Source organism: Salvelinus sp. IW2-2015, linkage group LG2 (assembly GCF_002910315.2).
Source record: "Salvelinus sp. IW2-2015 linkage group LG2, ASM291031v2, whole genome shotgun sequence".
Taxonomy (NCBI): domain Eukaryota; kingdom Metazoa; phylum Chordata; class Actinopteri; order Salmoniformes; family Salmonidae; genus Salvelinus; species Salvelinus sp. IW2-2015.
The window spans coordinates 19,512,202-19,535,330 of record NC_036839.1 but is presented as its reverse complement, the minus strand read 5'-3'; the positions used below and the strand labels follow the sequence as shown (position 1 = coordinate 19,535,330).

Here is a 23,129-nt window from a genome sequence, read left to right as displayed (position 1 = left end):
TTGTATAGGGTTGGATAAGCTACCTCATCTAGATGAAGGAGATGTGTTGTATAGGGTTGGATAAGCTCACCTCATCTAGATGAAGGAGATGTGTTGTATAGGGTTGGATAAGCTACCTCATCTAGATGAAGGAGATGTGTTGTATAGGGTTGGATAAGCTTACGCTCATCTAGATGAAGGAGATGTGTTGTATAGGGTTGGATAAGCTTACCTCATCTAGATGAAGGAGATGTGTGTATAGTTGGGATGATAAGCTTACCTCATCTAGATGAAGGAGATGTGTTGTATAGGGTTGGATAAGCTCACCTCATCTAGATGAAGGAGATGTGTTGTATAGGGTTGGGTAAGCTTACCTCATCTTGATCGATCATCTGCTCTTTGAACTTCTCTGCCAGCTGACTGTGTTGGTTGATCTCATCATCCTGAGATGGGAGGAAAGAAGAAAAATACAATACAAAAATGTTGCATTCAGGTTTGGATTGACCAAGACTCTGTAATCCACTTTTTTGGGGGGGAGTTAGCTAAAGCAGGGCTATGGCTGCTAGTGTGAGACAGATTTGTGTGCACACCAATGTTTATTTTCCCAACAGTTAATTGACTTGAGATTTATGACCTGAGGATAATCAATATAATCAGGTAAATGTCTGGGTCATTAAACCAGATTTACAATAATTCCACAGAATTATGCATGTATGAGATTATATATAATTTGCATATGATTAAAGCCATCTTGTGGTTCATAAAATCTACAAACTGTCCCACCTCAATTAACCACAGACACAGCCCCTTTTCAGTCTTCCATGACCATGACCCCTCATCACTCAGTGAGTCATCATGCTGCATTCATGTGCTCTCGGCATTATCGGAAACCGTGAACATTAAGATTGGGAAGCCCGATCCATTCCTCTCTGGCCCCGCCCACCTTGTCATCCAGCTGCTGGTACAAGTCGGTGATGAGCCCCTCGTATCGGGTCTTCTCCTCGTCCAATAGCGGGACAGGGGGTGGGGCGATAGTGTCAATCATGGGCGTGGCCATGGCGTCACCACTGTTGCTCTTCTTCTCCTTACTGCTCAGCTGTTCCTCCACTGGAACAGCCTCACCTGGTTGAGGGAGGGAGGGAGGGGCAGCAGTGGTTAGAGTGATGGGCCTCAACCAAACAGTTGTGGGTTATGGAGAGGGAAAGCATGGACAGCTTTGACAGATTTTAGCTCACTAAATGTGCCTAAACGTCCTTATCACATTCATAACATGAGAGTGAGGGAGAAACAAAACAAACTGTACAGAAATCGTCTAAGCTCAGAGGAGAATAATATATATTATCTTTGTGTAACTATTTTCGTTCCATCCCATAAACAGAACACAGCCCAGCACAAACCCATTTCCACAGGAAACAGGCTGTATCACAACCGACCGTGATTGGGAGTCCCATAGGGCGCCGCACAATTGGCCCAACGTCGTCCGGGTTTTTGTTCCTCACTGACTTGCCTAGTTAAATAAAGGTTAAATAAAAAATAAATAAACATGGGACATGAATAATGTGACAGGTGATGAGGCTGATACCCGCTGGCAGAACCCAGGCGAGCGGCTTAGACCCCGACCGTGCCGACCAGCCAAACACCACCACACCCAGAGATAATCCTCTCACAGCAGAAAGGGAGAAAGATGGATGAGTCTGTGTTGGGCAGCTCTCATGCAGACTTTAAGATAAGGCGGAAAAGCGAGGGATGGGGGTGGAGGGGGGAGGTAGAGTTATAAGCGGACAGAGCTCGGGGGAGGGGGACTTCTACTTCAGAGATCCAGAGGCAGGCCGCACTCTGCCATCTTCAAGGACTGTCTGGGCATTTGTAGCTGTGGCTAATCTACAATGCAGCGCATGAATGCGTGATCTTATCTCTGAGAGAGAGAGAGTAAAGAAATGATGGGTAGCCGTGGCAACCGTCAGTCCGCACCGTCAGCTAATACAGTATACGTGGTAGGTGACACACAGCTAGAATATTGTGACATTAAATCTCTCTAACCACCACAATGGAGAACCCTGACCATACTGGTCTTCACATGCTGCAGGGATATACAGTGTAACCCATTTGGGAGTATCAACAATCTGTTGATGCCTTACAGCTTGCATTATTTTGCAATGCAAATAGGAGATAATGTGTGCTTACTAATATTATTCACAATCTGCACAATCTCATGAATACAAAAGTACAAAAGGAGGCATATAAGCACAGCAGGTTGCTGCATGAGTACTGAGTGGAGGACGGTGATCGTTGCAAATGATGAACATACTTTTGATGAAAACAGAATCTAAATAAGGCCATTTCTTTGAGAGACAACATCCTCTATCCAGGTCACTCACTCAGAACATAGCCCAAACTAAGATGCAAAATTGCCTACTGGGCAAAATCATCAACAAGCTATTTATTCTGACACAGGTTTTATTTAGAAAAAACAAAGCCGGCAAAGGGAGAACTAAGCAGTGAGTAAATGACAGAACTGGAAACAGAATGAGTGAACGGATGAGTGGTTTTGGAAAACATCTTCAGTCCCCAACGTACCCCATTAGAGAAGCCTATTCTACACATACAGTGCATTCGGATAGAATACAGACCCCTTGACTTTTTCCACATTTTGTTACATTACAGCCTTATTCTAAAATGGATGAAATTGTTTTTTCCCTTCATCAATCCACACACAATAATACCCCATAATGACATAGCAAAACAATAAATAAAATAAAAACAACAACTGAAATATTACATTTACATAAGTATTCAGACCCTTTACTCAGTACATTGCTGAAGCATCTTTGGCTGCGATTACAGCCCTGAGTCTTCTTGGGTAGGGTCGTTATCCTGTTGGAAGGTGAAGGTCCTGAGTGCTCTGTAGCAGGTTTTCATCAAGGATCTCTCTGCACTTTGCTCCATTCATCTTTCCCTTTCCCTAGTCTCCCAGTCCCTGCCACTGAAAAACATCCCCACAGCATGATGCTGCCACCACCATCCTTCACCGTAAGGAAGGTGCCAGGATTCCTCCAGACTTGACGCTTGGTAGTCAGGCCAAAGAGTTCAATCTTGGTTTCATCAGACCAGAGAATCTTGTTTCTCATGGTCTGAGAGTCCTTTAGGTGCCTTTTGGTAAACTCCAAGTGGGCCGCCATGTGCCTTTTACTGAGGAGTGGCTTCCGTCTGGCCACTTTACCATAAAGGCCTGATTGGTGGAGTGCTGCAGAGATAGTTGTCCTTCTGGAAGGTTCTTCCATCTCCACAGAGGAACTCTGGAGCTCTGTCAGAGTGACAATCGGGTTCTTGGTCACCTCCCTGACCAAGGCACTTCTCCCCCGATTGCTCAGTTTGGCCGGGCGGTCAGCTCTAGGAAGAGTCTTGGTGGTTCCAAACTTCTTCCATTTAAGAATGATGGAGTTCACTGTGTTCTTGGGGACCTTCAAAGCTACAAAAATGTTTTGCTACCCTTCCCCCAGATCTGTGCCTCAACACAATCCTGTCTCGGAGCTCTATGGACAATTCCTTTGACCTCATGGCTTGGTTTTTTACTCTGACATGCTGCCATGCGCTGTCAACTATGGGACCTTATATTGACAGGGGTGTGCCTTACCAAATCATGTCCAATCAATTGAATTTACCACAGGTGGACTTCATTCAAGTTGAAGAATGATCAGGATGATCAATTGAAACAGGATGCACCTGAGCTCAATTTCGAGTCTCATAGCAAAGGGTCTGTATACTTATGTAAATCAGGTATTTCTGTTTTTAATACATTTGCAACAAAAACCTATTTTCCCTTTGTCATTATGGGTATTGTGTCTTTATTAATCAGGTGGATTTAAAAAAAAAATCAATTTTAGAATAAGGCTGTAACGTAACAAAATGTGGAAAAAGGGAAGGGGTCTGAATACTTTCAGAATACGATAGTGAATACGATGAACAAACCTCCGCTGAGTCATCCAGAGTTCTTCTTCATGATTTTCATCAAATAAAAACAGAGTTTCAGTAGAAACAGTGATGGTTCAACATCCTTTACAACCCGATGAGCTCTGAACACAAGTGAAGTCCTTAGCTTCCATATTCCAGGAGTAGCTGTCTGCAAACATCTATAGTCTCTCTGATGCTCCTGTAGTGGAGTAACTAGGAGCACAGTCAAATAAATGACAGTGGGTTTGTGTAAATGATCATACTGATTTCCATGCACTGGGAGGCCCTTGCATTCGAGATGCGCTTATCAGGATTCTAGTCTGGTTTAACCATAATTGCTACACGGCTTCTCTATTTTCTTTTTGTTCTCTCTTGCTGTCTCTCCTCTCCTATCCTCTCTCTCCATTTTTCTCAAGCTACTGTCTGTCTTTGTCATTGTCTCTATTTTCCCTCTCTCCTCTCTTGTTTTTTCTCTCTCATTATCTCTCTCTCTCTCTCTCTCTCTTCCCCTCTCTCTCACTACTCTCCTCTCTTGTCCTTTCTCTCTCATTACCCCCCTCTCTCTCTCCCCCTCTCTTTCACTCTTTCACTCCTCTACTCTCTTTCTTTGTTACCTTTCCTCCAGCGTTTGAGCTCGGTCTCAAGCTTCTGGATCACGTATTTCAAGCCTTTAGTCTTCTCTTTCTCCTTCTCATACTTCTTCTTCCATTCCTCAGCTGTCAGCTCTTGGTTCACTGACACTGTGTTCTTAATGGTCTTAGCTCTGCAACATTGAGAGAGAGGGGGGGGGGGGGTTGATGGATGGGAGAGGGCATATGGTAGTATTATGCACAAATAGTGTATGTGTACAGAAGGTCAAAGGTCTGACACTGAACTACAACACTCCAATAATCTACATTGATTTCTTATCACCCTTGCTGTTGGGTTTGGGCTAAACAGCAGCATTACAACAAGGTCACAGCTGATCTTCCTAGACTCATTAGAGATCTAATCTCTATTTTCACTACATCCCCATGAGGACACACAAATAAATCCCCCCTTGCAGACTGACTAGAAGAGATACACGGAACACCCCCTACAGTGTGTGTAGTATGAGTGCTAACCTCTGTCCAAACATGAGGGTGGACTTGGTCTCAGCCTCATTGTAGACAGAGGGGGAGGCACAGATGATGATGGTGGTCCTACAGTTTCCCCCCAGAGAGTCCTGCAGGATACGGGTCATCTTACTGTCTCTGTAGGGCACGTGGGTTTTCTACAGGACGGGAAGAGGGAAGATCAAGAGGAGCTTCACAAAATCTGTAACCAAATGCTATTTTATAGAATATTTCATGTTCACATCACATACAAAAGGACATGTTAGTAAAATAGGATAAGGAAATAATCAATCTGAGAGAGAGAGAGAGAGAAAGAGACAGACAGACAGTGGAAAAGAGAGCGAGAGAGACAGACAGACAGACAGACAGACAGACAGACAGAGACAGACAGACAGACAGACAGACAGACAGANGACAGACAGACAGACAGACAGACAGACAGACAGACAGACAGACAGACAGACAGACAGACAGACAGAGGGAAAGAGAGAGAGACAGAGGGAAAGAGAGAGAGAGAGGGAGAGAGAGAGAGAGAGAGAGAGAGGGAGAGAGATGGAGAGAGAGAAAGAACTACAACACAGTGAAACAGACTTATAACTTACAGTTCCCTCGGCCAGAGCTGATATGACGTTCCCCAGGGCGGAGAGGGACTTATTGATATTCTTGGCCTCGTCCAACACAGATCCCTCTGCCCCAGTTTTACTGACCTGGAGAAGAGGATAATAAATACCCACAGCAGGATGACACTACAAACAAGTTCTGTGGATAGATGGGTCTAATAGGTCTTCAACAAAAATGCTGTGTAAAGAGGTTATTTTAATGATGATTTATTGAAGAGAGTGAGAGAAGGAGAGGGAGGGGAGAGGGAAGACCTAGTGAGAGAGAGAGATGGAGGGTAGAAAAGCGTAGAAAGAGGGGAAACCACTCTGACCTTCTCACTGCCAGCCAGATCCACCAAGTAGAGTTTTCCTGACAGCTTCAGTTCTGTCTCTACGTTCTCCTGCTTGATGTTGATCAGGAAGATGCTGTGACTGCGAGAACTGTGCTCATTCATGTCTGTATGGACGAACAAAAAGCAGAGCAACATTTGAGTCAGTGCTAGCACAGAAAACGGGCGGCCTTTTGCTGAATCACTGGAAATCAATGGGTAGTTAGCAACATTCTTGCAACATTTCTTTATTAAACATGTACTTAAGTGATTCCGGAGGAAAAGAGAAGCCCATACTTGTAACAGCCACGTGACGATTGGATTTTCCTTCATCGATGACATCCATAACCTCTTCTGGACTGGACACAAAGCGTTCCGTACAGCCCTTTGTGGAAAAGTGGGAATATGTGTGAAGGTGAGGACCACAAGATTGCTGGGTAATGACCTGAAATATTACTGTGTTTAGAGAAGGAACAATAATATTCTCAACAATTGAACACCTTCCTGTTTATAGAACTTGAGCTACAGCGATTGGATACCCACCTTAACATAGGGCACCTTGTTTTTGTCCTCATGCACTGCTAGGTTGATCTTTGACACTTAAAATGAAAAATATATACATCAAAATTGTCCACCTCACTATTTAGAAATCTTAACTTAGTAAAACTAGAAATAAAGTCCTTACTCACCATCCAATAAGTCTCTGATTTTGTCTAAGTAGATTTCAAAATAGGAGACCTATAAACACAAAACATATCACACACAGCATAATCAAACAGACAGCATTGATCCTGTACCAGTCTTGCCCTTAGTGAAAGATTCACTGTTTTAACAGATGAACACTTGGGTTCCTAGACTTTTGTGTTGTAACATTTCCATTTGAGTTGCTAGAGGCAAGGCCGCGAGGACACACAGCCACAGAGTCACCAGCTGAAGGTGTCACTGCAGTGACCATATGGTACATGTAGGCCACCCCAGCAGAACTGGCACCTCTGTGGGTCCTGTCACTAACACTAACACAGCAATGAGCACTGGACTAACCCTCAGCCACCACAACACCTGTTCCATTCACTTGTTATGGACCTGATGGTTTGGTAACAGTATAATACAAATGCCATACAAACATGTCTTTTTTTATATTCAAATATTATATTTACAAAAGCTATTGCATACATTTTACACTCAGCTTACACTTTCAACAAATCCTGCTATATGAACACAGACTATTTCCTTTGAAGGCAAGCTAAGCTACAATGCATGGACACTGACTCACTGAGCAACTAGCCCAGGGTTCAGAGGGGCCATTCCATGATGTGTCTGTTACCTTGATGTGGAACTCCAGGTTCTCGTCCATGGAGTAGATGTGGTCAAAGATGTCCCTGGCGATACGGGGGATGATACCCATCAGCTGGGAGTCATGGAGCTTGCCCTGAGATGGAGAACACAAGATCTTTAACAAACAACATCCAACATTTCCAAAACATGACAATATAAAAAAAACTGCTTGTGCAAAACAATACGCTGCTCACAAAATATATGTGAAGAAAATGATACATCTGACCCAAGAAGGAAAAGTGAGAGTATTTTTAAAACAACCCAACAAATATTCAGTCTCTCTGTCAGGTTACTCCAATGTTGGATTGCTCATTGCTCAGCAGTAGAGGCTGCTGAGGGGAGGATGGCTCATAATAATGGCTGGAACAGAGCGAATGGATTTGATGGATTTGATACCGTTCCACTGATTCCGCTCCAGCCATTACCACAAGCCCGTTCTCCCCAATTAAGGTGCCACCAACCTCCTGTGAAGTAGCGACAGAGGTTTATCACAGGCTGCTATCAAGCTCTTACAGAGAACAAATCATTCAGCATTAACCCTCATAGGGTGTTTCCAGATACAGTGCATTCTGAAAGTATTCAAACCCCTTTACTTTTCCACATTTTGTTACGTTACAGCCTTATTCTAAAATGTATTAAATACAAATTTTCGTCATCAATTTACACACAATACCAGACAATGACAAAATGAAAACAGATTTTTAGAAACTTATTTACATAAGTATTCAGACCCTTTGCTATGAGACTCGAAATTGAGCTCAGGTGCATCCTGTTTCCATTGATCATCCTTGAGATGTTTCTACAACTTGATTGGAGTCCACCTGTGGTAAATTCAATTAATTGGACATGATTTCGAAAGGCACACACCTGTCTATATAAGGTCTCATAGTTGACAGTGCATGTCAGAGCAAAAACCAAGCAATGTGGTCGAAGGAATTGTGTGTAGCGCTCCGAGACAGGATTACGTCGAGGCACAGATCCAGGGTAGGGTACCAAAACATTTCTGCAGTATTGAAGGTCCCCAAGAACACAGTGGCCTCAATCATTCTTAAATGGAAGAAGTTTGGAACCAGAGCTAGAGCTATAACTGGCCGCCCGGCCAAACTGAGCAATCGGGGGAGAAGGGCCTTTGGTCAGGGAGGTGACCAAGAACCCGATGGTCACTCTGACAGAGCTACAGAGTTCCTCTGTGGAGATGGGAGAACATTACAGAAGGACAACCATCTCTGCAGCACTCCACCAATCTAGCCTTTATGGTCGAATGACCAGACGGAAGCCACTCCTCAGTAAAAGGCACATGACAGCGCACTTGGAGTTTTCCAAAAGGCACCTAAAGACTCTCAGACTACGAGAAACAAGATTCTCTGGCCTGATGAAACCAAGATTTAACTTTTTGGCCTGAATGCCAAGCGTCACGTCTGGAGGAAACCTGGCACCATCCCTACGGTGAAGCATGGTACTGGCAGCATGATGCTGTGGGGATGTTTTTCAGCAGCAGGGACTGGGAGACTAGTCAGGATCTAGGGAAAGATGAACGGAGCAAAGTACAGAGAGATCCTTGATGAAAACCTGCTACAGAGAGCTCAGGACCTCAGACTGGGGCGAAGGTTCACCTTCCAACAGGACAACGACCCTAAGCATACAGCCAAGACAATGCAGGAGCAGCTTCGGAACAAGTCTCTGTCATTGAGTGGCCCAGCCAGAGCCCGAACTTGAACCCAATCGAACATCTCTGGAGAGACCTGAAAATAGCTGTGCAGCGACGCTCCCCATCCAACCTGACAGAGCTTGAGAGGATCTGCAGAGAAGAATTGGAGAAACTCCCCAAATACAGGTGTGCAAGCCTGTAGCGTCATACAGGCTTGCACAGAAGACTCGAGGCTGTAATCACTGCCAAAGGTACTTCAACAAAGTACTGCGTAAAGGGTCTGAATGCTTATGTAAATGTGATATTTCTGTTTAAAATGTTTATAAATTAGCAAGAACAACAAAAAATACTGTTTTTGCTTTGTCATTATGGGGTATTGTCTGTAGATTAATGAGGAAAAAAACAATTGGATACATTTTAGAATAAGGCTGTAATGTAACAAAAAGTCAAGGGGTCTGAATACTTTCTGAATGCACTGTATAGTCCTCTTTAAAAGAACCGATCTCAGTCCTCTTTAAAGTGAACTCTGGGGTAAAAAATAAAAGATAAAGAACTCGGTTTGTATTCACACTGCCCTTGCCTTTGAATGAGGACTCAACTCTTTTGCCAGTTCACTTCACCTATTCTGTGGTCCGAGTCTTCTATGTTTATATAATTCAATCAATGCACTCTGGGTTTTTACAAAGTGCAGGACAATCCATTCCATCAGAACGTCTTATCACCTAGTTCTAAAGTACCTTACATTTTGGAAGCTAATAGATTGCATTTAGTTAAAAGATTAAACATAATAATTGCCACCAGAAGATGCTATTAACATGTAAATATTATTGGTAACAGAATAAGTAGTAGAAGAATAACTACAGACTAAATAATGCTATAATACATCCAATCTAGGCTACTGTTCCTTTAAGAGCTAGAATTGATTTTGTACCCTATGCTGTGATTCTCACCAAATATATTGTTTTCTTCTCACACTATTCAAATCCCACAAGAGAATAAACGGCTTGTGAATAAGTTCTCTTTACACATATCTCTTTACCACATATTGCAAAAAAATGATCTGACCTAAAAACTGGACACATATTTTAGCATCCTTGAAAATTGCTAATTAATATCCAGAAACAGCACACATTTTTTTCTGCGAACCTTCACATTATCATCTTCTCTCTTTTGTGGCACCAATGTGATGGTTCATGGCAGAGGAAACGGTATTGCAGGATTCTAGTGTGTGGTGCGGGAATTATGACAAGTGAACCTGGGGAGCTTTGTGTTCACATTAACCTAAAAAAAGGAACTGGACAGAGGAATTCAAGCAAGCCGAACTCAGGCCACCTCAAAAGATGAGTTAAAAACAATTGTTTAAAAGGGACCAAGTGTGAAAACACCCTTAGTCTTCATAAGGCCTATGTCCTCATATTAAAATGAAATATACCTCAAGGGGGTTTCATTACAGACTCCTTGGCCAGCCTGTATCCCTTCAAGAATTTAGTCCTCTCATCTCCATCCCAATCCCCATTTAATTCAGTCTGACCCTTCCTTAAACAGCCAAATTGCAATTTAAAAACATTATTGTCTCTGCAATAATTTACTCTGCAATGGACTATTACCGTTTGCCCTTCGCCTCAGGGCTGCTATGTCCTTCAAACTGTAATTTGATTCTAGGTATGGGGAGATGTATAATAGCGTTTTAGATGAAACACATAACAGGGATAGTTTTACATTCTGGTCAGGCTGGCAGAGCTTGCATGGAAGCTAATCATATTGCCACCATCGCTTTCCCCGCCCTTCCATCACCTGCTAAGGAAACATGTGGATCTGAATGATGGTATAAATGTTTTTCGATTTCATCCTCAAGCTTGCTGAAGAATCTCTGGGCTGTTACCAGGGGAACGGCTGCAGCTGAATAGGAGGCTATACTGTATGTGTAATCGCATGGCGGCACATCGTGTGAACTGTAGCAGAGAAGCACCTCGCTGCTATTTTGGCGTGCCGTCTGGCATAGGCAGTCGGGCTAAATAAAGGTATGCCAGGAAGGAAGACGCAGCAGGAGGGAGGGACTGTTGGATAATGTTCCCATCTGAGGAGAATTAGGAATTACATTTCTCACAAGCTTGAGCAAGATTTTTTACTGAAAATATTAATATTTTTGTGTGTCTGTTTGAATGCTTCCTGACTGGCACCTCCCTTTAATGAAACAAACGTGTTTGACAGATACAGCTTCAAATGTGTTTGTCAGCGAAATCTCAAGTGTCTGCCGCCTGAGTAGTAACCACTGCACAATTCAGATCCGCCTGTAAAAATCATGTTTGTGCGACTCTCTCCCATGTTAGGATTATGACTGAGGGAAACGGCTTAAACTCCAGTCAATCCCTGCTCAGTCAATGGGTCACTAGACCCTCTACAGATGATGCAGGCAGTGAGGCCAAAGGTTCACCCTGCTTCCAGACTGCACCTCTGTCTCCTCTTTATACAGTTTCATGTTCCATGGGCCTCTCCGTCGTGCTGTCTTGTAAAGCTCCTTCAAACTAGCTGCTAATGGCCACACTTGCACAGTAGCTTCACATGTCCTGTGATTACGTATATCATTTTCAATACTGCTATCCTTAATCTAATCTCTGACGGAATCTCTTTGGCTCTCACGCAAATCCCAATGAGGACTCAAAATGTCCTCCAGACTTACCTCCATGGTGTGAGTCTTGCCTGACGAGGTCTGGCCATAGGCAAAGATGGTTCCATTGTAGCCACCCAACACATCTGCAAAACAAAACGGTGGGGTTAACTCTTTCAAAATAGGCCTGAAACTGAGTTCACATGACGACGGTGAGGATGTGAGATAATCGGGCTGTATAGGGCACAGCGTTTACCTTTGACGATCTGCTTGGCACAGGCATCGTAGACCTGCTCCTGGGCTGTGTTGGGTGGCAGGACTCGGTCAAACACATAAGGCTTGCCCTGCAAGGAAATAGGAGGAAGTAACCTGTAAAGAGAGTCCCCATCTCATTCCACCTTTCATTTGCCACTGAGAAATCATTGTCAAGCTAATGCCTGGAGATATTTTCATATCAACAAAACTGAATGGAAGTTAAACACTTTTCATCACAGTCTTTTGACTGCTAGCTGGGTCTGACAATCTGACAAGGTGATCAAATCGGGTCTGTATTACATGAAGCAAGGTGCTTTGACTCTGGTGACCTTGTTCTCTCCAGATCTGTTTCAGAGTCAGTCAGTCTAGCAGGTGTCACACTAAACCAGTCACCTCCTGCTCTGAGGTAGAGCCGTGGCAACGCTGGCCTGACATCGGATCAGTTCTCGTGTCACAAGAATACAGGACAGGTCACCTGTCTCAACCTTACACTATGGGCCTGGAGGTTATTATGTTGCTTTGGAGACAGAGACAAGCAAACATTTTTCTGTTAATCAAATACTTTTGTAATAATAATAGAAAACACTTTTATCCAAAGCGACTTACAGTCATGCGTGCATACATTTTACATGGATCAATGTTGTGGATCAGTGTTGTAGTTACAGATGGTTTGCGACCATAAATAAACAAGATCATACAACAATGCACTTGAAACTCTGGTACAGCTATTGCCCAACATCAGAGAGTAATGTGAAGTTGAGGTCTAGCACTAAATATTTAGGTTCTGTGCAATGTTTCCCCTATACTAATTTGCCACCACTCAAAAATATGCAAAAAATAAGAAATTGGAATGGTAAAACGATTAGAGTGTAAATTTAAATGACTGTAACAAGATATAAAGTATGTAGAAAAGATAATGGAGCTACATATATATATTTAAATAAGGTCATCTTGTTTTCCTACCACACTATTTTCCTATCACACTGACTGACTGAATTAATGGTGAAAAGGCAATAAGAAATCAATCAATATGAACCAACATGCGGCAATGTGACAATGATAGCCTGGTCCAGTGAAAACAAAGACCCCACACATTACATTATCTGCCACTACCACCTGTGTATCAGTGTGTGGTCCAGTTTGATTCAAGCCCAACCGAAGGAGGCTATTAAGTGGCTTGTTTTATGTTTGGCTCTCTTTGTTCTGGACCGGCTTTCTGACAAAGGAGCGATTTCTTTTTTCCAGGCCTTTATAGCGCAGGCATGGGGTCAACCCGAACAGCGGTAAAGAGAGAGAGCTGTCGCTCCAACAATGACCCGGTCGCCATGGAAACTGCATCCCACAGGGAGAGGCCTGCACTGATTGGATGTCGGCCGGCTCCAGGTGTCCCTCAGCGGATGGAGGAGGAGGATGGAAACATGATTGCTGTTGAGTGCTGTAGACTTCTCTCTCTCTCTCGCTGACAGGAAGTCTGCTATGTCGTAATCTCTTGTTCAGCAAGATCCTTTGAGCAATCGTAGGGCACTGCTTGTGTGTTTTATGAAGGTTATCAACCACCAAACATTTAAAAGAGACAAGGTAGCCACTCTCAACAATTTCAATGTCTTTTTACGAGAACGTTTCAAAGCAAATCAAATTGTATTTGTCACATGTGGCAAATACAACAAATAACAATAACGAGGCTATATACAGGGGGTACTGAGTCAATGTGCGGGGGTACAGGTTAGTCGATATGAAATTTCAATATGGAATTAAATTGTATCATAACGTCTCCCATAAATTCACCTCACAGCTCAATACACTCCATGTGTTCTAAATGACTTATGAGCAATACCTCAGCCAAGCCTGAAAACCCATAGCAGTATTGCAGCAGTCTGCAAGATTTACAAACGCATGTGACCACACATACACTATTCCACAAGCTCAATAAATGATGCGTGGACACACACACGCACGTGCAGGCAGGCACACATACACGCACACACATGTTCTAAATGCCATGTTAGACCTCTCAATAATTGATGTGCTGTCCCAAAGGAAGGCCAAGGCCTTTGCTCTTTTGGACTGCATGATGTCTCAGGCATTATTAAATGAACATGCTCTCACTGTGTGCACATCATTATGCTGGAGAACCACCTGGCGAGGGATGTCTTTAGCAGTGTATACTGTATTTAACTTCTTTTGAGAAAGAGAGAGAGAGAGAGAGAGAGAGAGAGAGAGAGAGAGAGAGAGAGAGAGAGAGAGAGAGAGAGAGAGAGAGAGAGAGAGAGAGAGAGAGAGAGAGAGAGAGAGAGAGAGAGAGAGCAGGTGTAGGAAAGAAATACACTTGTATGTGTGACCATGCATACACTCTCTTTGTAAAAGGTGTGTTGGTCTGTGTGTTTGTAATTGGCGACGATGATTCTAGCCTGTGACCTCCTGCTCCCCTTTCAATCATCTCTAATGACATCCGGCATACATCGTCATGGAGACAAAATTACCCAAGAGACTCAGCTGCATCGCATCACTCCAGCCACGGCCCTGTATCTCAACCAAACAAAGACACAGCTATATTTCACCTCTATAAATACACACAGAGACAGCAATAGAACTGAAACAAGGCTGGGCTTGTTTTCTTAATACTGTAAACACGCTATTTCCTTAATAAATACACTACACATTGTAATCTAATACATCATTGTTGTGCACATTAATAAATAAGTGATGTACTGTATATGTTTGTCTAAAACAGGTTGAGGCTATAGTAGTAAGTTGTGTCAACTTAAACAAGTGCTGCTGGAGAGAGCAGCCAGTAACATGTGCAGTGCATTGTCCATGAAAGACAACTTCTACCCCCAAGCCATAAGATTGTTAAATAGCCATGATATGACTGCTAAATTGTTAATTAAATGGTTATCCTGACTTTCTGCACTGATTCAATGCACACTCATAAGACTATACATGTATATACACACTCACTCACTCACTCACACAAACACACTACTCTCACACAAAACCCACACACATACACTACATACATGCACACACACTCACATAACACACACACGCATACCGCCACAAAACAAACACAGACACACACACACTTTTACACTCATAAACTGCTGCTACTCTGTTCTGAATTTACTCTTGTTATTATTCATCTTCCTGATGCCTAGTCACTTTACCCTGCGTTCATGTACAAACTGTATCTACCTCAATTACCTTGTACCTCTGCACATTGATCTGGTACTGGTACTTCCTGTATATAGCTCAATTCTTGTGTATTTTACTCCTTGTGTTACACATTTTCTTTTTATTATAATTTTTAAACTCTACATCGTTGGGAAGGGCTCGTAGTATTGATTTGTATAAATAAGCATGGTGTCAAACACCCTTACTACTCATATAAAATCAAATTTGGGTAAGGTGAAAATGCATAATGGCGAAGGTGCATAAAGATGGCGGCCCCCATGCACTCGTTTGCTCAGTTTGCCATATTGTACATTACTTTCTGTTAATGTCTTTTTGTATCGTAATTAGCACAGTTTACATGATCCAAATTCTAGCTCCAACAGCGGGAATTTTAAAAATAAACTAAAAAGTAGATTGTGCTGATTTGCTGGCACATTGAACCATGTCACGCACTGTAGTTTAACAACTCTGTTCGTAGTGCTAAAAACAATGACGTCATATCCGAATTCCTCCATCTTTATGCACCTTCACCATTGAATTCTGTAGTGGGGCTTTGTCTAAATCGGTGACTTGAATGTCTCAACCAAAGCCAGTCCTGCCCCACCCCCATATGTTCATGTGTTCACCCACACCCCACACAAAAGAAACCGAGATTGAGAGGTTAACCTTATTGCAGCACATCACAGATCTTATCCTGGCAACATGTTGATAAAGATCACTGTATGTGAACATTGACAATCAACCATGCACAGGATCAAACTAAATCAAAGGGACAGAGTCATAAATTGTGTTTTGCTGTGCTTTTTCCAATTACAGATTTCACAGGCAATTTAATCCTCACTCTAATGGAGAGTCACAAAAAAATCTATTACACACAGCAGAGCCCCCCCAGCCTCAAAGAGTATGAGGATTTGGAGATTTCTCCCAAAATGTACACTGAGTGTACAAAACATAACATAGACTGACCAGGTGAATCCATGTGTAAGCTATGATCCCTTATTGATGTCACTTGTTAAATCCACTTCAATCAGTGTAGATGAAGGGGAGGAGACAGGTTAAAGAAGGATTTTAAAGCCTTGAGACAATTGAGACATTGATTGTGTATGTGTGCCATTCAGAGGGTGAATGGGCAAGACAAAAGATTTAAGTGCCTTTAAAAAGGGTCTGGTAGTAGGTGCCAGGCGCCCCGGTTCATTTCGCAACCAGTATATGGCTGTTTGAAGCTTTGTAATTATGTGCATGAAATCATCAGCTTCTCTCTGATAAGCAATTAGACTACTGTAGGTTACAAAATGGAAAGGATGCTGCAAATCAATACATCTAAATGTCAGGGCAAGAATAAGAGGAATACATGGTGCATTGCTTTATTTTGCATGATATGTAGATCTACTCTAGGCTTCTAGTAAATATGTAATATATTTCTATCTGATTTAGTGTAACAGATGGAAAGAACAAGAGTAGGCCTAAATGTGTGTGTTTGTTACCTAACACTTTCCCCTTCCCCCTTTACAAACGATCCATGCATTAATGTTCCTCTGTCTGGTTTGGCTTTATGCAACCATACCCCCACACCTTCCCCTGGGCTAAGGCAAACACTAATGTCGGACGTGTCAGCACAAAGGGAACCTGCCTTGCTCTGCATGGGTTCCAAACTGATTCATTATTTAACAGTCCATAATGAGGGGAGTTCAGTTAAATGCAGTCACAGTGGGCCTATAATATATGTGCATGTGTTAAGCTACTGTGTCCACAGTTTGTAACAACTGTTCATACTGGATCCGATCCTCCAGCGTAAAGGTTGTGATGAGTAACCCAATAACTTGGAACAATAGCAGGGTATATATATTCTAACCTATGAAAAAAAGAAATAAAATCCCAGATCGATATTAGCCTTAAGATAAGGGTGTGTAATAGGGCTGGGAATTACCAGGGACCTCAAGATACGATGTCATCACGATACTTAGGTGCTAATACAATATGTATTGCAATTCTATATGTGTTGCGGTTCGATACTGTGATTTCATTGCGATTTGATGTTCTAAACATATTGAGCAGTCATGGAAATAAGAGTGCTGAAAACAAATGGGCTCCTGATTTAAAAACAAGATGGAGAACAAGCTATGAAGGAAAAGTATTGGCGTTATGGTGCAGCTACAGCAAACTAGCGCAAAAAGAATATTGCGACATTGTCAAAACGATCCAATATATCGTCAAAAATAATATCTCGATATAACTATCTATTTTTTTCCGAATCCCAAGTGTGCAATGCAAAACATTTCAACATTTCATTGAGATCTGAGGTTCAGATCCTGCACTGTTGGGGATCGTAACCCTCTGTGTGTGTGAAACACTCACCGAGAGTGACCAGCCCTATCACCTTCCTATACTTCCCACTGAGCACCTGTTCTCGCAGAAGCATGCAGTGTGAGCAATGATCACTGGGCCTCCAATAACATGATGTACTGTAGGTCTAGTCATCCATTTCTCCAATAAACATCATGGGTCTTTTACTGCTGTCATCTTTCAGCCTAAGATGAGCTAGAGATCAGTGAAGCTGCCCTGGCACTGAACCATGTATATTCCCCCCAGGCTAAGGAAGAGGAGGAGGAGGGGCACAGCTAGGATGATGCTAGCATATGGGAGAGGAGCGGGCTAGTGGCAGAACTGAGGAAATAGGTATGCTGGCTTTGTGTATTTCACAGCACAGCTTAGCCTAGGAGAACTCAGACAACGGCAAACGAGACACACTGACTACCTGCACAAATCCTCTTGAGCACAATACTATCAGTCCAACACAGGCTCTATTCCAGCACTAACTGGGAAATTAAACATGCGCACAGACACACAGCAGACACACACACGTCTGATGTTCTAGGTAATGCTTCAATCAGCTTCTTCGCAACCCCCTCCCTTTTTCCATTACCGGTAAAAAACTGTCCTTATTTACGCTACTTAAACTCACTCAGCCAGCAGTTCTCTCTTCTGATGGCCATTTCCTCTTTTGCCTTCCCCTCCCTGGGAGGACATAGGTTTTCCATTCCAATTACTGTCCGGTCAATGATGATGTCTCTATGGGTTTAGACAGGCCAAACTAAGACAAACTAGGCTGTTTCCCCTGTAATGGGCTCCACTCATGCAGACTCTGACTGGCCTCATGCTGGGAGCCTCTAGCTGTAGTAGCAATAGAATCAAACCTTGATTTAGGGTGGCCACTACAAAGGGGGGAGGGAGATACTTCTCGTTCTGATTTCAAACATGAGCCCGTGTTTTCATTTTATTCCATGTACTGACAATAGAAGACTTTTATTTGTTCTTTCAGAGAGGTTGTTTTATGATTTACCTTAAAATGTATAACCTTTGAGATCAAATCAAATCACATTTTATTTATCACATGCCCCGAATACAATTGGTGTAGACCTTACCGTGAAATGCTTACTTACAAGCCCTTAACATAAAAACATATATATATTTAYAAGTAAAACAATAAAATAACAATAATGAGGCTATATACAGGGGGTACAGGTTAGTCGAGATAATTTGTACATGTAGGTAGGGGTGAAGTGAAAAGTATGCAAAAAGATGAAGGGACATTAAGGAATTATTCTTGTTGTGCTGTAAGCTATGAGACCATAGCTTTCTCATCAGGATGGAAATGTAATGACATTGAAATGACTAAGCATAAGATACAACGAACTTTCAATTAAAGTTAATTTTCATCTACAGCGAAGATGGTTATATTTAATTCAATTTAACGTTGATGACGTAGTAGGTTGGTAATGCCATTGATGACAGCACACACTGACAGTCTACAGACTGGTAGACCCTTGGGGGAAAGGTGTGAATTCTACCGTCCATTCGGTGACCATTGACCACTACTAGGCAAACTGAATTAATGATGATGATGTATAGATAAACATTCACAGCGTACTATTTATTGGTTTGGTAGTTTGACACCAAGCGTACATCATGGATAATTATGCCCCTATAGCTCGATCATGAACCATCCAGACCCAAATTGGAGAGACGCTTCCATTGATAGCAGAGTACAGGAATCATTGATCAAAATGTTGGTCACTATTTGGCATTTCCACCATTATTCTTCAAAACAAATGCCCATTAACCGCCTATTTATTAATTCGTATAAAACAATGTTTATGATCACCTTGCACATCAACATTTATTTTGTCAGACTGAATTTGAGTGAATTTATATCATGGCTTTGTTTGTAGACTACACCATGGATATTAGGCGTATATATATATATATATATATATATATATATGATATTATTAAGATTTACTCACCGTTATTACCACCGTGTCTTCGCCTTTGAATTTCGGGATGTATTTGTCTCCTCTGTTGGTTTCCGATTCATTTAAAGGCCTGAATCGGCACATCACTTTTACACCGCACTCAGCAGCATCCGCCATGTCCACAGCACTAGGTTATTTCCAACCAGAAATGCCCAAATAACTTTCTCTAGGCTAACTACCGCGAAATTTACTGCAATTTTACTGAGATGGAATTAAGCACTTCTTTCCATTGTCATTCGCTGAAATTCAATCTCGATCGACATTCCTGTCAATTAAACGATTGGCGCTAGGCTGAATTCTAGTCTAACGTTACCTGCTTAAAAGGAAAACAATAGATTGATGAATGGTCTGGCTGCTATCGCTTGATAGCGGTGATTTGAATGCGAGTTCCCCTTTTCGTGGTCAAACATTAGCTTAAGACTTCCCGTATTCACCGATGCGTCTTGCATCAGGACCAGCATCGACCAATTTGAAGCTCCTTGCTCTAATGCTGTCAATCCCACCTTGGTCCACCCCAGTGATGGTGAGGATGCTCATGTTACGGTAGCCTAACGCGCGTTCAGCCGGAACGGGACTTCTATGGTATTCTGGGAGGAGTATTCAAATCATATTGATAAACGATATAAAACAAGAGATTGTAAAGATAATTTTACTTTGCATGTGTTGTAAATAAGTGTTATACAGGTAGGTTACATTTTTAAACATCACCATAAAAACATATATTTCTGTGTAAAATGGAATCGATGGTCCAATATGATCCATTCCATGAAAGCTAATCACTCAACTCGATGTTCCCCTCTAGTGGGTTTGCTGTGAATGATGGGCCGTCTGTGGTGTCCCATAGAGGACTCTAGTGCCGAAAAGCCTGTTTTAGCCTACACTACAACCTCACTCAATCTCGTTAGGAATACATTTTAGGGGAAAGGGGGGATACCTAGTCAGTTGTACAACTGAATGCGTTCAACTGAAATGTGACTTCCGCATTTAACCTAACCACTTTGAATCAGAGAGGTGCGGGGGGCTGCCACAATCGACATCAACAACTTCGGCGCCCCGGGAACAGTGGGTTAACTACCTTGCTCAGGGGCAGAACGACAGATGTACAGACTGCAGTGAAGGATAACTACTAGGTATATAGGATTCTGAAGACTAAACCCCAGCAACAGGTGTAGCATACAATAACTTTCCAGAGCCACAATAAAAACTTAAATCAAGGCTAAATACATACAGTACCAGTCAAACGTTTGGACACAGCTACTCATTCAAGGGTTTTCTTTATTTTTACTATTTTCTACATTGTAGAATAGTGAATACATCAAAACTATGAAATAACACARATGGAATCATGTAGTGACCAAAAAAGTGTTAAACAAATCAAAATATATTATTTATGTGAGATTCTTCAAAGTAGCCACCCTTTGCCTATATGACAGCTTTGCACACTTGACATTCTCTCAACCAGCTTCATGAGGAATGCTTTTCCAACAGTCTTGAAGGATTTCCCAAATATGCTGAGCACTTGTTGGCTGCTTTTCCTTCACCCTGCTGTCCAACTCATCCCAAACCATCTCAATTGGGTTGAGGTCAGGTGATTGTGGAGGCCAGGTCATCTGATGCAGCACTCCATCACTCTCCTTGGTCAAATAGCCCTTACACAGCCTGGAGGTGGTTTTGGGTCATTGTCCTGTTGAAAAACCAATGATAGTCCCACTTAGCACAAACCAGATGGAATGGCGTATCGCTGCAGAATGCTGTGGTAGCCATGCTGGTTAAGTGTGCCTTGAATTCTAAATAAATCCCAGTGTCACCAGCAAAGCAGCCCCACACCATATCGTCCATGCTTCACGGTGGTAATCACACATGCAGAGATTACCCGTTCACCTACTCTGCGTCTCACAAAGACACAGTGGTCCAAATCTCAAATTTGGACTCATCAGACCAAAGGAAAGATTTCCTCCAGTCTAATGTCCATTGCTCGTGTTTCTTGGCACAAGCAAGTCTCTTATTATTGGTGTCTTTTAGTAGTGGTTTCTTTGCAGCAATTCGACCATGAATGCCTGATTCACGCAGTCTCCTCTGAGCAGTTGATTTTGATATCTGTCTGTTACTTTAACTCTATGAAGCATTTATTTGGGCTGCAATTTCTGAGACTAGTAACTCTAATGAACTTATTCTCTGCAGCAGAGGTATCTCTGGGTCTGCACTTGAAGAAACTTTCAGTTCTGGACATTTTCCAGATTGACTGACCTTTATGTCTTAAAGTAATGATGGACTGTCATTTCTCTTTGCTTATTTGAGCTGTTCTTACCCTAATATGGATTTGGTCTTTTACCAAATAGGGCTATCTTCTGTATACCACCCCTACTTGTCACAACAACTGATTGGCTCAAACGCATGAAGGAAAGAAATCCACAAATCAACTTAAGACACACCTGTTAATATAAATGCATTCCAGGTAACTACCACATGAAGCTGGTTGAGAGAATGCCAAGAGCATGCAAAGCTGTCATCAAAGCAAAGGGTGGCTACTTTGAAGAATCTCATATATAAAATATACACTGCTCAAAAAAAATAAAGGGAACACTAAAATAACACATCCTAGATCTGAATGAATGAAATATTCTTATTAAATACTTTTTTCTTTACATAGTTGAATGTGCTGACAACAAAATCACACAAAAATTATCAATGGAAATCAAATTTATCAACCCATGGAGGTCTGGATTTGGGGTCACACTCAAAATTAAAGTGGAAAAATCCATCCACTACAGGCTATCCAACTTTGATGTAATGTCCTTAAAACAAGTCAAAATGAGCTCTCATAGTGTGTGTTGCCTCCACTGCCTGTATGACCTCCCTACAACGCCTGGGCATGCTCCTGATGAGGTGGGGAATGGTCTCCTGAGGGATCTCCTCCCAGACCTGACAAAGCATCCGCCAACTCCTGGACAGTTTTGGTGTGCAACGTGGCGTTTGGGATGGAGCGAGACATGATGTCCCAGATGTGCTCAATTGGATCAGTCTGAACGGGCCAGGCCAGTCCAAAGCACTCATCCTTCCTCTTGCAGGAACTGCTGACCACACTCCAGCCACATGAGTCTAGCATTGTCTTGCATTAGGAGGACCCAGCCAACCGCACCAGCATATGGTCTCACAAGGGGTCTGAGGATCTCATCTCGTACCTAATGGCAATCAGGCTACCTCTGGCGAGCACATGGAGCTGTGCGCCCCCCCAAAGAAATGCCACCCCACACCATGACTGACCCACCGCCAAACCGGTCATGCTGGAGGATGTTGCAGCAGCAGAACTTCTCCATGGCGTCTCCAGACTCATTCACACTGTACTCAGTTGACACCTGCTTTCATCTATAGAGCACAGGGCGCCAGTGGGCGAATTTGCCTATCTTGTGTCTCTGCAAATGCCAAAACGTCCTGCACGGTGTATGGCTGTAAGCAACAACCCCCACCGTGGACGTCGACGCCTATACCACCCTCATCGAGGCTCTGTTCTGTCTGACCTTTGTAGAACACCATTCACATTGTGGCTGCCTGGAGTCATTTTGCAGCTCTGGGCATTGCTCCTCCTGGCACAAAGAGCGAGGGTAGCGGCCTGCTGCTGTGTTACCTCTCCTACGGCATCTCCACGTCTGCCTGTGATACTGGCCTGTCTCCTGTAGCGCCTCCATCCTGGACACTACGCTGACACACACAGCAAACTCTTGCCACAGGCTCGCATTGATTGTTGCCATCCTGGATGAGCTGCACTACCTGAGCCACTTGTGGGTTGTAGACTCCGTCTCATGCTACCACTAGAGTGAAAGCACCGCCAGCATTCAAAATGACCGAA

At 42.8% G+C, this 23,129-nt stretch overlaps 1 protein-coding gene across 1 annotated transcript in view; it reads right to left on the bottom strand.

Moving 5' to 3' along the window:
• kif5c (kinesin family member 5C) overlaps positions 1–19,823 on the bottom strand; it is a 35,013-nt gene extending 15,190 nt beyond the window's left edge. The window contains exons 1-13 of the mRNA XM_024005196.2: positions 19,274–19,823; positions 11,800–11,887; positions 11,616–11,689; positions 7,277–7,381; positions 6,642–6,690; positions 6,496–6,551; positions 6,250–6,337; positions 5,956–6,080; positions 5,627–5,731; positions 5,034–5,182; positions 4,545–4,693; positions 923–1,101; positions 354–422 (exon numbers count right to left, since the gene is read on the bottom strand). Of these exons, the coding sequence (XP_023860964.1) occupies positions 354–422; positions 923–1,101; positions 4,545–4,693; positions 5,034–5,182; positions 5,627–5,731; positions 5,956–6,080; positions 6,250–6,337; positions 6,496–6,551; positions 6,642–6,690; positions 7,277–7,381; positions 11,616–11,689; positions 11,800–11,887; positions 19,274–19,399 (1,362 nt within the window). The 5' untranslated portion in view covers positions 19,400–19,823. The remainder of the gene's footprint in view (positions 1–353; positions 423–922; positions 1,102–4,544; positions 4,694–5,033; positions 5,183–5,626; positions 5,732–5,955; positions 6,081–6,249; positions 6,338–6,495; positions 6,552–6,641; positions 6,691–7,276; positions 7,382–11,615; positions 11,690–11,799; positions 11,888–19,273) is intronic.
• Between the last annotated feature and the right edge of the window lie 3,306 nt (positions 19,824–23,129).